Source organism: Arvicanthis niloticus, chromosome 17 (assembly GCF_011762505.2).
Source record: "Arvicanthis niloticus isolate mArvNil1 chromosome 17, mArvNil1.pat.X, whole genome shotgun sequence".
NCBI classification, from domain to species: Eukaryota; Metazoa; Chordata; class Mammalia; order Rodentia; family Muridae; genus Arvicanthis; species Arvicanthis niloticus.
Window position 1 is genome coordinate 7,779,029 of NC_047674.1, and position 14,838 is coordinate 7,793,866.

The 14,838-nt window shown below is 39.8% G+C and overlaps 1 protein-coding gene across 11 annotated transcripts in view; it reads right to left on the reverse strand.

The window, feature by feature from the left end:
• Pam (peptidylglycine alpha-amidating monooxygenase) overlaps positions 1–14,838 on the reverse strand; it is a 281,891-nt gene that overhangs the window by 97,683 nt on the left and 169,370 nt on the right. For all 11 annotated transcript variants that reach the window (XM_034521200.2, XM_034521206.2, XM_034521205.2 and 8 more), the window contains exons 6-7: positions 7,093–7,178; positions 5,749–5,832 (exon numbers count right to left, since the gene is read on the reverse strand). In XM_034521200.2, the coding sequence (XP_034377091.1) occupies positions 5,749–5,832; positions 7,093–7,178 (170 nt within the window). The remainder of the gene's footprint in view (positions 1–5,748; positions 5,833–7,092; positions 7,179–14,838) is intronic.

The following is a 14,838-nucleotide window of genomic DNA, read 5'->3' on the forward strand; positions in this document are numbered from 1 at the left end:
TGGAGGGGGTAAGATTTTGAGTTAACCGTTGGTCAATAGGCTTCATGTTGACATTTACAGTAGGTATATGACATGCCATATCTAATTTAACTTCATAAAACACATCAGATATTCTGTGATGACATCTAGCCAATTTTTTTCACTTAATTTTATTATTTTAATTACATTTATGTGCATGTTTCTCTCTGTGGGTCTGTGCACATGAAACAGGTGCCTGTAGAGGTCAGAAGATGTTGCTGGATTTAGAGTTCCGGCAACTGTAAGCTGACTGATGATGCTGCTGGGCCAGCACAGGCTCCTAAATGCTGAGCTGTGTCTGTGGCCCCTATCTAAAATGTTTTATAGTATTTAATGGGCTGAAAACCACCTGAGTTTTCTCAGAATGTTGCTGTTTTAAAGTGATCACATCATGATACACTGCGGCTTCCAGAGTGAGATTTTTTTTTAAAGGTATTTTTTATTTATTTATTTTCTTTGGTGGGGAGGTGGCAAGGGTAGAGGGCCAATATGAAGGGACAGAGAGATGTGTGACACCCAGGCACATGATGTGAAATTCACAAAGGATCAATAAAAGAAAAAAAAAAATAAAACAAATAAATGACCATTTCTGAAGGGCTCTCAGGAAAATTTTATGATCTGAATTTACTCATATAAATTAGAAATTTAGAAACCTTTTTTAGCATTCACATTAAAAGGAGTTAAAAAGATTTCTAGGTTTAGCTCATTTAATTTAGAATATAGGCATCGGATCACTCTCAGGAAAATAAATCTTTACCTATACTCTCAAGACCACGTTAAAATATGGGAATCCAGGTGTGTTTTTGAGAGCTGTGACAAAGGTGTGGAAACAGGATACGTTGTATAACTAGTACAGGTCTCAGAACAGTAGCTGACAATGCGTATGTGTCTAGCTAGGTACAAGTGTCTGTGGGGCTGCTCTGTTATAGCCTAAGAGCTTAAAAACAAGCGATGAGGCTGGCGTCTCAGAAACTTTGCTAAAGTAGAAAATGAGGTTTGATATCTGAAAAGAGATTCTGACTGTCATTCTCACACCTTTGTGTCTTCAGATGGTGAATCTAAGATGCTTCCAACCTGAGAAGCAGCATACTGTTGGACCCTAGTAACTAATGCCAGGGAACCCCAGCAATGAGAAGGCAGTTTTAGCAAGATTCCCCTGGGCTAAAAACTGGCAGAAAAAAAAAAAATCCTGAGAATAATCTCAGGAGAATTTTCTTTTCAGAACAAGACTTGGTTGGAAAAATAAAGATGAAAACAAATGCTTTATGGAATACACTAGCTACTCTGTTGCTATGACAAAAAAAAAAAATGACGTTTAAGGAAGAAATCTTATTTGGGCTCACAGTTCAAAGGGACTGTCCCTTATGGGGAAATCACAGGAGCAGGACGGCAAGCCAGCTGGTCACAGTGTCTTCAGGCAGGAACAAGAGAGAGCAGGGTGAATGTTTTTGCTTGGCTTTCTCGTCTTCATCCAGTCTAGAACCCAATCCCACAGAATAGAATGGTGCCTGCACAGTTAGTGTGGGTGTTCCCACCTCAATTAACATAATCTAGAGATCCTAGAAGGCATGCCTGGAGGCATGTCTCTGAGATAATTCTATCCTGGCAAGCTGATAATATTAACTGTCACATAGGGGAGGACAAATGGAATCACTGTTCCTATGATTCTCATTTCTTTAAGGGCAGGTTTTTTGTTTGTTTGTTTTTTTGTTTTAACAGCTGAACTGTAAATAATCATAGCTGCCCAGGGAACAGAAAACTGGAACATCCCTTACAGCACTGGTGGGTAGTGTAGTACATGCTGTGTCTAGACTCTACTACCCTTGAAAAATAGCAAATGTCCCTTTTCTCTTGTGGACAGTGATAGCCAAAGACTCTGGCTAGCAGTATTTCTTTGTTTCTACGGGCCCGTAATGAACACAGCTAACATGGAGTCAGTGCTCTCATCCGAGAAGTCTGCAGCTTCCTGAGCACACACTTCTGTGTTTGCACTAGTGCTAGAGTAAACGCTGGCTGGCAGGAAGGGCGGCCCATCCTGCGTCAGCAAAGGCCTGCCTCTGAGTGGCATTTAATAAAGCCAGCTGTTTTTAGATGAAGCTTTTACAGCTTCACATTTGGTGTAATTTACAAAGCACACAAGCATTGCGTATAATTCCACAGAGCTCACAACCTGTCTTTTTTCCTGCTGCTAGAGATCAGGGTCCCAGACTTTCTGGCTTTCGGTTATGCTCTCTGAGTGTCCAGGGTCCCACAGGTTTAAGGAGGTACTTTACATTGAGGAAGGTTTTTTTTTTTTTTTTTTTTTTTTTTTTTTTTTTTAAAGAAGTCAATTCTGTAAATGAAAAAAATGCTTACTTAAGCCAAATATCTTTCTACATTTCAGTAGGAAATGAGTGATACAGGAGAATTCACACAAATTAAATATATAAAATATCATCCCTAGTATTTAAGTCACAAAGTTAAAAATCTTCACTGACTTTATTGGTATCCACGTACGGACATTTTATACGCTCACGTACTTGTATGCAGTGACACAGACACAACACCCATACTTAATGAGTTTTCACAAACAGAGGATGTTGTTTTCCCCTCTTCTGATTGTTTATGGAGAGAAGTAAAAGATCCTGCACAGAACTTATTTCAACATAAATGACGCCTTGGGAAATTCATGTGGGCCTGAGCCCCTCCACATTGAAGGGAACCTGCTGACAGCTGATATCGTGGGAGCACAGAGCATCCAGGGGCACGTCCCCAGGAGTCACACGCTGATTCTCTTTTTTGGAATGAAAAACGTATTGTAAAGACAGCGATTATCATTTTCTCCAAAAAGATGCCACAACCTTTTCTTCTTCATCAAATCTCCTTTTGTTCCTTTGTTCCTTACACTTCTCCTAAACCCACAACCAGACAAAGTCTATACAGTCTGTTTAAATGATATTATTTACTTTTGCTTTGCTAATTGTCAGTTTTTTCATATTAACAGTTTTAATGGTACATAACTTGAACCTGGAGCTCATTTTAAAAATGTCTCATCTTTTAGAAAACTTCTACTATTAAATGATATATTTCTATGAAATGGAAAATCTGCTTTTCAAAACAGTATATTAGTCTATAAAGCCCCCTAAACTCCACTGGGCTTACCAAAGCCTGATAGTCTTGAGTTTCATAATTCAATTTTTCTCCATCCCCAATTCAATAAATGTAAAGCATCTATTTCATTATTTCAATGAGATTTGATATTCTCTCTTGTGCTTACTTAATGTTCTATACCATCTTATACTTAAGGGACAAGATAATATCTAATGGTACTGAGTGAATTGTGAGAATTATTCTTTACACTTTTCTCTTGGAGTAAATGATATACTATTTTTTGTTATAGCAAGCTCTGTGAATATTAACTCTCACAGTCTCTCTACCTTTTATATAGCTTCTTTTGGAAAAACTATTCTAGAAAAGAGAAAAGTTACTCCATAAAATTTCTCATCTGTCTCATACAGTCCGAATAATTATATGCTTATATATTAAAGTATCAGTACCTTATTACCCTACTATTAAACATGAATTATAAAAATGAACTCATCAGTAAGAAATTCAATTATTAAAGTGTTGTGTTTAGCTAACAGCAGTGCCTATTATCTATTTTCTTTGAGGAATGCAGGCAGCCTCTGTCAGGGGTTCTAGAAAAATCTATAAGGAATGATGTTGACAGTAACATTCAGTGTCTCACAGAGGGACAGAGACTCTGGTGTGCATGTACGTGGCTGTGCTAAGCAGGTTTGGGTATGGGACTCAGGGACAACCGGCTTGCCGTTCCCACAACAAGAATCCCCTCAGTTTCACAGGCAGCATCAGACTCTGCAGGTCTGACTGATGGCAAACGCAGCCTTCCAGAGTAAATGGTTCCTGGCTCTGTTCCTCAAACACAAACATTATTTTATTCCTTTGCTTTCGGGTAAAACCTTGTCTCAGCAATCTCCAAGGCTGGCAGTTTAGAATTAAGTGCTGGTGCAGAGATGAAAGGCTATTTTGTTATAACTAGAGTTAGTTTTTTAATAGAAACACAGATTTTATTTGTAAGTTAGGTTCATACACTGGTCTGTCGGCTCTTGCTTACCCGATGATGTATCTAATTAAAAATTTTCAGTTGCGTAAAATTATTTCTTTCAATGTAATTTAGTAGAGAAAGACACTATAGTGACCCAGTTCTGAGGGCTGTGAATCTGTAGAGTCTTGTCACCACATGATCTATAACAGTGGTTCTCAACCTGTGGGCCATGACCCCTTGTGTGGGTGGACATTGAATGACCTTTCACTGGGGTCACAGATATCAGATATCCTGTGTATCAGATATTTACATGATAATTCATAACAGTAGCAAAATTACAGTCACAAAGTAGCCACAAAAATAATGTTATTGTTGGGGTCATTATAACATGAAGAACTGTATTAAAGAGTTGAAGTCTTAAGATGGTTGAGAACCGCTGACCTAAAGTGTAGTAATAGGTACAGAAAGACAGACAGACTTCTAGGACTTTTTACTGGATAGAAATAAAATGTGCTGAAGAAGGAAATGTGTCAGGTCCATTATGAGACAGATCATATTATAGGATTCTGGAGGAAGTATATGTCAGCACGGGACAGGAAAATAACCAATAAGGCCAATGGACCTCTGTCCCTACTTATAATTTCATGGAACCAAGAGCATGAATCCGAAACATAGGTGGAACTGGCTACATGTCACAGAGCAAATAAGAAGCACCAACTTTGGTTGCCTTGGAAACTGGGCCCATTCATCATGTTGATGGTTCTATAAGAGGAGAAGGAGCAATTAAATGAAATGTACACTGAACACTCCAGAAGTCAGATCTGGTTCTTCATCTCAGCCCCATGCTCCTGGAAATAAGACTCAGACTCAAAATATATTGGTCATATAATTAGGCTCTTCTCTGACTAGATCATAACTTAAAATAACTCATTTTAATCTACATTCTGCCACATGACTGGTGACCTGTGCTCAGGTACCATTTGTCTGACTCATCACATCTTCCAGGGCAAATCTCCCTCCTGGTACTATCCCAGAATCCTTTCTGCCTCCCAGATGTCCCACCTCCTATTTCCTGTCTAAACTAAAGGCCATCAGATTTATTATTGACAGGTGTCACATCCATACAGACATAAGGTATTTTCTCTAGAGACCACAGGTAGAGCAACTTGTGTAGGAGTGTTTAGCACGTTAACCAGTGGCTCCGACCTGTGCCCTGGTGCAATGAACAATGGAGGAATGCAGGCAGTGGCAGGTGTGGATTATATATGAAACACAGCCGTTGCTGTACAGTTTGAGGCCCCCTGGGAACCTACAGTCTCTTTGTCAGTGGCTTGCTCACAGTAAATAAGTCAGCAGGTCACTTCTATGCTTTCTCATGGTAGTGATCAGTAGGAGTGACTCTTCTGATAGGCACACAAGCAAGTAGGTAAGACAACACATTGGAAGTCAGCAAACAAAACAAAACAAAACAATGGGATGGAAATTTGCATTGTGAAATAACTTTTAAAAATAAAGCCATTCCTCCAGTAGTCGAAAATGAAAGCAACTAAAGACATCTGTCCCTATTGGGCAGAGTCTATGGGTAATTTTTCATTTTATTACACAGATAATTGCACATCTAATTTAAGTAAAAAAAAAAAAAAAGTAGTGAGCATTTCCCTCAGTTCTAACATTTCCAAGCTTACCTCGAAAAGCACTAATATCCCCATAGTGAACTTGAAGGACGAAGTATTTGCTTCCCGTTTCTCCTCCAACTCTGAATCCAACACCTAAATAGTTATAAAGCAAGGCAAACTGTCACTATAGAAAATGATGCTTAAATGAGTTACAGTGGTAATTTGGGGCTGCTGGTCATGAAATACACAGAAAATAAAATGACTTAATGCCATATAAAATCAGCATATAGAAGATGAAAGAAACCCCATTGGCCAGAATGTTTAACCAGAACTCAGAGAGAATCTAGTCATAGTTCCCAACATAAACCAGAATGGTTCCTGGTCTTTTAGCCAAACAGATCACTCATTTTGAAAGGAACAGTGGAAAAATGTCCCCGTTGGCTATTTAACAAACATACAAAAAGATTCTAATTTTGTTTAATAAATATTCATAAAAGTTTATATTTTCTAACTGATTATAGAAGATAAAATCTTAGGAATATCTTAGAGTGACTATTTTCCTTCCCATACAACAGAGCCTTCAAAAGTGACAAAGTGGAAAAGAGTTCCCAACTAGATCACAAAGTCCAGGTGTCTGTGAATGGCCTTACTGTTTATATGGAGTTTGTTAACGATGTGCTTAAGACATACAGACATTCTATTCACAGGCTGAGAAAAGGCATCTGTTCTCAAAATAACACATCTATGACAGACCTCCTGTGATGCTTAGGCCTGTTGGTGGGTACATGGCAACCTGCAGAGGCAGTTCTCAGGCTGATCTGAAGCAATGCAAAGTGGAGTTCAATTAGTGGAGGGGCGTGAGCTAGGGAAGGTAGACTGAGTTTTGTGAATCCTTAAGCCATCTTTGGAGCACAGCACATGCATTCTGCAACAGAATCATGCACTTTCCTGAATATTCTGAAGCATTTAGGCAATAAGAGAGGGTCTTGGCAGTTCTCTCAGACATTGGAAGCTAGCAATGGTTTTCAGGCAGAGTCAGAAAGGCAGCTAGGCTTGGCATTACATTAAATACCTAGGTCCTAGGACTTTAAAAAAAATATTGATGCTGAAACAGCAATTTATTTAATTTCTAGGGCTCTCTTGGCTCGTGAAATGTTCCTGCTGTCGAGAGCTGAAGTGCCTCAGGCCAAAGGTGGCTTGAGGTAGACTTGATTATTTTCTAAGGCCATCCCAACTGTTTCTAGGTCAAACTACTTACCAAAGGGATGAGAAAAAGGAGCCAACTACCTTTCTGTACAAAGTAGTTGACGCTGGCACTTTTAATGAGAAGCTGCAATACGGAACATTGGCAACAGCTTTTTTAGAACGGACTTTGAAAAGCTGATGCACGCCTTCAAGTCACTTCAAACTTACCTTTAGGGAGCCGAGTAGGGGGAGCATTTCTTGCCCAGGCATATAAAATATTGGCTTTATCTGTACAGGTTCCTTCATCACAAAACCTGAAAGAAAAAGTAGCTGTAATGACTATGTAGGTCATGAAATCCATAAACGCCTCCGTATTTGGGCAGGTATTTTAAAGTCAGACAGATCAATATATATTTATTGTATTCTTAGGCTTAATATCCCAAGGAAGGCTGGAGAATTTCTGTATGGAAAAAGCACCTGAACGGGGAGGTGGAACAATTCCGTGTTGTGGATGTTCAGCCTGGACCTGGATACATCCTATGTGAAATGCACTCTCTGCAATAGACGCAGACAGCCCATCATAACTCCAAACATGGCACTGCATAAGCCAAGGGTACTACTGGAGATCTCTAGACAGCGATCTGACAATGCCATCCGTGTCTGCTCTCTGGGGACTGGGGAGGTGATGTTGTCAATACATTTTTGGCTGCATTAACAATTGTGTGCCTTCAGGAGAATAAATAAAATATGTGCACACACTTTGGGCTTTTGACTACACTATATTACACACACACACACACACACACACACACACACACACACACACTTTAAAAAGACAGTGAACACTGGCTTGTATTTATAAATCATGTCATGTGGTACAAGCGTCATTTAGTTGCCTGTTTCAGTTTTCTCTGTAATGCGGGGGATGTTTTGCTCTGTGAATCAAATGAAATACAAGCGGAAATCTCTTTATAAATTAAGGCACTATCCGCTGTAATGCACTACTTAATAAAACACTCAGTTTATAAAAAGTTCCCCATTGTGGATAGACATGTATGGTTAGCAAAACCCTTAAGCACAAAGCCCATCTTCTTTCCACCCCTGGACCACCTCTAGAAGTTGTGCTTCTTGGGTGTGTTTATGATTCCTTGAGAGCCCAGCAGCCCATGTATGGAAACCCCTTTGACAGGGCTACAGTAGTGATATACAGTAACTTGCATAGTCAAGACCTCTGGAAGACCTAATTTAAGATATAATAAGTTGATGGCAAATTGCATTGTTTCTAACAATATTATAACTCCCAGTTTGTCCTGTTCTTGAATTAGATTTGTTTAAAACATGGTCAGGCTACATTATTTTATATATATATATATATATAATTCATTTATGTTTGTGTTTTGGAAAACTGGAGCCAAACAAGGTCAGAGGCAGGAAATAAAACAGATTATAAAGACTGAAAACTATCAACAACGAAGACAAATACAGCTTCATTGGCAGTAGCTGGCTCACAGACAGGAAGTGTGCACTACCCATGGTCTGGAGAGATTGGAAAGGCAGATTTTTATGGAGCCTTAAACAGGTTAGGGCTGAGCCTACAGTCCTGGAAGTTCATAGGTTACCTACACAGGAAACATTGGTAAGTCCAACTCTCCTTCAAACTCAGAGGCAGGAATTCTTACCACATTTCCTGCTACAAATGGGGTTGGAGGTAGAAAAAAAGGATGTCAGTACAGACCGTGCTATTATCTTTCAGAATTAAGGATGAGAGAGCCAGCACCAGGGGGTCCCAAATGTTATGCTTAGCTTAAATCACGCTCCAGAGAGACTGTGTAATGTGCACTGTAAAACACATCAACCAGTTGTTTCTTAGTGTCCTTGTCAACTGCCATACACTAAACACGAAGGACCATTACTATGTGATAATTTTGTTTTGGAACAAATGTTTATGACATCCTCATGCCAAATGTGTTCAAGGACTTAGGGTGTTGGACAGTGCACAAAACTATAAACATTCCTTGGCTTCTTTGTATAATAGTTAGAGAAACGAGGCTGTCAGATGTGATGGACTTTATACCTTACTCCTTGTAAGCTGTTAAAACATAAAGCTTTGGGTGGCAGTTTTCATACCTTTCAACAAGGATCGTAAATATACAAGTGCCTAGCATCAGTGTGGTGACAACAGTGAGATAATTGGTTTTTTTGGATATGGAAGTCAGTTTTTAGTGTATGACTATATGGAAGCAGGTGGACATAAAACAGAGAGCATCGATTTAGTAAATATTTCTAGCTATACATTTATACCATTTGCTGGCTCAAAATGTTTCATATGCTTCCCACAAATGAAACTGAAATACTGTATATTGTAGTACAACACGTAACACATAAGACCACAGTATATTTCTAGGGAAAACCCCTCTGCTCGTGCCATGGTACTGTGCATTTTCTCACTTCTCATTTCCACTGTTCTCTTTGGGAGACTCTTTCCTTACTCTGCTTGAGAAGTATACACTCAGCTTCAAGTCTGAGTTCTGGTTTTCCTTCCCAGGGAAGCCTCCTCTGACCCATCACTAATCCTCCTTTAACCACAGCACTGTACTAGACTCAGCCTATGTAGCCATCTTGTAAGGCAGATGTGAGGGAAGAAGGAAGGAGTGCCTGAGGTTTGAGGCAATGCCTTCTGCCCTGTACTCACAGCCCCTGCCATTCTGCCTGGCATTAGCAATAGGTGGTGCAGTTTGCATCTTTCACTTTACATGTTCAGACACATGTAAATAACTCATTGTCACATATAAAATAAGAATTAAAAATTTATGATAAAAGCAAAATCAAAGCACCAACACATTTGAGTCATTACTTGCCCATCTTCTCTTCACTGTCTTAGAAATACTGCAAACGGGCTGCACTCTGAAGCTGACTAAGTCACTTAGTTCAAGCAAGTCCAAAGGTCACATAACTAAACTACAGTTGACAGCTCTGGCTGTCACGCTTTCTTTCATCACAAGTCATGACTAAGTGGTTAAGGACACACACTGTTCTTCCAGAAAACCCAAGTTTGGTTCCTAGCATACACATTGGGTTCATAACCACCCATATTTCCAGCTCAAGGGCACTTGATAAATTCTTCTGGCTTCCATAGACTCCTGTGTACACACACACACACACATACATACATACATACATACATACACACTCACTCATCAAAACAAAAATTTCAAAAGAAAATCTTAGCTTGTGGCTGGAGAGATGGCTCAGTGGTCAAGAGTATCTACTATTCTTCCAGAGGACCTAAGTCTGGTTCCCAGCACCCATGGCTGCCCATAATGGTTATAACTCCAGTTCCAGAGGACCTGACACTCTATTCTTGCCTCTGTGGGCACTGCACACAGGTGCTGCTTGCACAGGCATGCATACAAGGAAAATGGCCACACATGTAAAATAATTTATTTTAAATCTTGGCTTTATTAAAACACTGTATATATATATATATATATATATGTGTGTGTGTGTGTACATACATTATATATGTATATATATATATTATATATACATATAATATATATATACACATGCTATGAAATACATGACTAAGTAATGATGGCTCACAGAAAGACATCAGGATACTGAAATCATCTTAAACCTAATGTGTGAGAGAACTAAAGAACAGTAAACGGGATGTCAGGAGAGATGAGTTTTGCTGATGACAGAACCTAGTGGCACAAAACAATTTCACATTCTATAAATAAAAAAGGGCCTTGGTAGTTTAAGGGGCAGGGTAACAATTGACATTTGAAATTAAGATGGCTCTGGATTCCTGGACTTTCCCTGTGGAAGCCTTTTCACCTCTAATCCACAGAGGCCCCCTTGGATGGCAAGAATACTTTCTGATTGTGCCAAGCTCGAAAGAGAGCAAGCCCTTCATGTTGGACCATCTATATGAGGGACTGTTAAAGCACTCACTGGTTATAATCTGCTAAAGGCTATTTGAAATCTAAGGTTGCTTGAGAGAGATGGCAATGACACCTTATCATCTCTTTTTGCTAAAATAATAAAAGCCCAAATTGTCAGGTCCTGTATGGCTTTCGGATGGTTAGTATTAACTGTCAATTTGACAGGACCTGAATCACCTTAGAAACAGCTTCCGGGCACAACTGTGTGGATTAACTCAGCCTCTGGGCACACCTGTGAGGAATTATTTTGATTAGCTGATTTGATGTCTGTAGTAAGAGTCATCTTCCCCGCCATTTGCGCCCCATCCTGGGCAGGGATCCTGGGATCCTGGATTATACATAAAATGGATAAAATGAGCCGAGAGCTAGCATTCAGCGGTCTCTGCTTCTGACTATAGATGTGATGTGACCAGCTGTTTCAGGCGCCTGCCTTTTTGACCTCCCTGGCACAGGGATGTTTGTTTGACTTGTGTGTTGAAACGAATCCCTTTCACTTGAGTTGCTTCTGTAGAGAAATTTTATTATAGCAACAAGAAAAGAAACCAATACAAGTAGGCCTTAAATTCAATCTGTAATACATCAGCTATCTAGCAACTATAGCCAGAAAAATTAACAGAGATTTTTGTTTGTTTGTTTGTTTCTTGAGAAACACAACGTAATAAATACCGTGGGTGGGATATTATTACCTTTCGAAATTGCACCGGTCCTAGTTAAGTATCCAAATATCGTTAACCAATAGAGTACGTCTGCAAATTCAGATACAATCCCGTGGGAACTTCAGTAGTTCCGTAGCAGGAGTTATGCAATCACACGTTAATTCAAAGAATACCTAGCCAGAAAACTAAATAAGTATGGTACCAATTTGACGAACAGCATCATAGGAACTATCCCTGACACACACACACACACACACACATCCCAGTGAGAGAGAGGGGCAATAACGTTTGGAAGAACAGCGGGTATGCAGCACAATTCTAAGTCCAAAAAAGCCCAAGTCTTCTATGGAGGCAGCACACTATGTACATCTCAGAGCTTCCTCTTTCATAACCAACAAGGCAGGGTTAGAAGCCGCATTTAATGGATAAAGAAACATCACTACAGGTTAAGATAGTTAAATAATGTCTGTGATAATTACTGAGGCAAAAATTAAATACTTAATTATGTTTATGGTGTAACGTCAGTACTTTAAGTCAGCTGCTAGTCTTGTAAGGAAAGATGATCAAAACCATCCAGCATGTTCCAGTTAAAAATATTTTATGTTTCTGGGGTCGTTTTTCAGTGAGGATGCCGAAGAGAATGTCTGATCCTTTGGAACTGGAGCCACCGACAGTTGCGAGCTGCCATGTGCATGCTGGGAATTGATCCTCCAGAACACCTAGTGCTCTTGACTGCTGAGCCGTCTCTCTAGCCCATCGTATGCCCCTTGTCTGTTGCATATTGTGTGGAAACTGTCAAAATGTTTGTAAGCATGGCACCACCAACCAATAGATGCTAAAGAGCCCCTACCACTGACTCCAAAACACGAAACTAAAAGCATTAGCCAGTGAACATAACCATTGTTGACTCAGAACAGACACCAACTGGGTTTTAACCAGAGGACACATGTTTTCTATCCTATGACTCAGTTACAATATGAAGGTAACAGAAAGGAAGTTGTGAGCTGCGGATGTTAGTTGAGATCTTGCCTAGCTTTTAAGAGGGCAAAGGTCCAGTCTGTAACTAACGTAATTCTAGCAAGCAAGAGATAGAGGAAAAAAATTAGTTCAAGGTCAGCAGGGAGTAGAGACCGTTTCTAAATAAATGCATAATGTATAATGGGAAACCAGTTCATTCTAGTCCAACAAAAACTTGTGACAAAATACTGCCCTTAAATGCACATCATACAGTGCCCAGAATGAAGGATGGTATTGGTTTTGGAGGCTTGCTACTTTTGTTATGCTGAGACAAATGTTCTATTTGTTGAATTTTAGAAGTTTCTTATGGAGGAAGAGACAAAGAAGGTCCTGCAGAAAACGCTTTGAACTTGGCTATGGAGTGTGCAGGATGCAGAAAAGCTGCAAATGGCAGCAGGTGCACACCCTGCTCTCGATCAGTATGATCAGGGGTCAAGGAAACATCATCACTAGGATAAGCCGTTTCAATGAGTAACCGAGGCACGTGTTACATACAGGCACACATATGCTCTAGCTATGTTCTCTCTTCCCTGGAACCAGCAGCTATAACCCTGTGGAGAGCGTGGCATTTAAAGAGACACAGCAGGTGGCTAATAAATAGAAGCAGTTGAAAGGGATTTAAGCTAATTCTTCGGAGGATGCTGAGGCACTCTTCTGCTTTGGCTTGAGAGGGATGCTAAGTTAGAGCCCTGGAAATGGCCTCTTTTAGCCAGCTGGGATTCCCCCTTTTTAAAAAAAAACATCAAACAACTTGTAGCAGCCCTCTTTGATTTTTAAAGTTGTGCTGGTCATAATTGTCACTAGGAATAGTTTTAAAATAAAAAATTAATTACAAGAACCAAAAATAGTTTCAGCGACGCACAGACAACCATACCGCGGCGCATGGCTGCTGATATATTTAAAAGTCCACTAACTCTAACAGCCTAATAGCTTGGTATTTTTTTCCAGTTTGTATTATTCTATATTTTTGTCATAATGGTGTTTTGGGTCATGGAAGCAATTTAACTGATACACAAATAAAATTGTAGTGTGGTGCCATGAAATGTCCGATGTTTAAATTGGGTTACACACATGTATCCCCTGGAACATTCAAAACATTTATCAACCTTTGAAACAAACCCCCTTATCTTCTTGAAGTATACGGCACATAATTGGCATCTGTAGTCACTGTTCTCTATATTAGCACCCCAATTCACCCAATATTTTGAGGACAAAAAAAATCTCAGTTTGCTCTAAGTTGTTTAAGGACCACAATTTGCACTCAGCAGAATAGAGATTGCAGAACCCTGCAGAACCCTGCAATCACATATTCTAAAAAATTAAAATAATATTAATAGAAAAAGCACTCCAGGGCACGGAGGCAGTTTGGCAGTTAAGAGACCTCCGTGCTCTTACAAAGAATCTCAGTTCAGTTCCCATTACCTATGTGGCAGCTCCCAGACCTCTGTAATAGTGGTCCCAGGGCATCCAGCACTCTCTTTCTGGCTTTGGGGGCACCATGCATGAACACGGTACACATACATGCATGTAAGTGAACACAGGCATACCACATAAAATAAAAATAGATAAATCTTTTTTAAAGTACTTCAAAACTATTACCCTAAATGCCAGCAACTCATACTGCTGCCCGCTTTGCTCCTGCCTTCCCCCCATCCCTCACCATTGGTCCCCAGGTGTGGCTAATTGTCTTTTGCATTAACAGACAGCAACCAGAGGTTACATCTGAAAGGTGCTGCTGCCTTCTTGGGACATCAGAGAGGCTGCTCCATCAGCTGGTCCCTATTTGCATCCTCCAGAGGTATGTTAATTTGGAATTGAGCATCAGGCCCACTCGAACTATAAAGAGACCACCCCACAGTATATTAAAAGCTTCACATCAATGTATGCAGTTTAAGTGCGCATGCATATAATTAACTAGACACATTAACAGTGTGACTGCTAATTTGGAACGAGACACAAAAGACTCGAATGCTTGTGGAAGGGGAAAAAAAACTTTAAAATTAAAATGACTGCATAATGAAAACTGCTTCATGCTGTGTCTACTGTTTTCATGTAAACTTAATATAACTGTAAATATATTTTAATGAACACTAGAACGAGGCAATTACCGAGAGCAAAGGAGGGCAACTCGGCAGAGAAACATCAGAGCCTTTGCCTCCATATCCTAAGTGCTGCCTGAAGACAGCGGGTGAGTTATAACTTCATAATTTCAGGGAAAAACGCTTTCCATAGTAAAGATACATGCCTTTTTGCCAATGAGCTGGTAAGGAAAGCAAAAACTCATGTGAAAAAGGGATCGATCGGGGAGAGGTGGACAGATGGAGATCTCATTAGCACGAAGAAAACAAGAAATC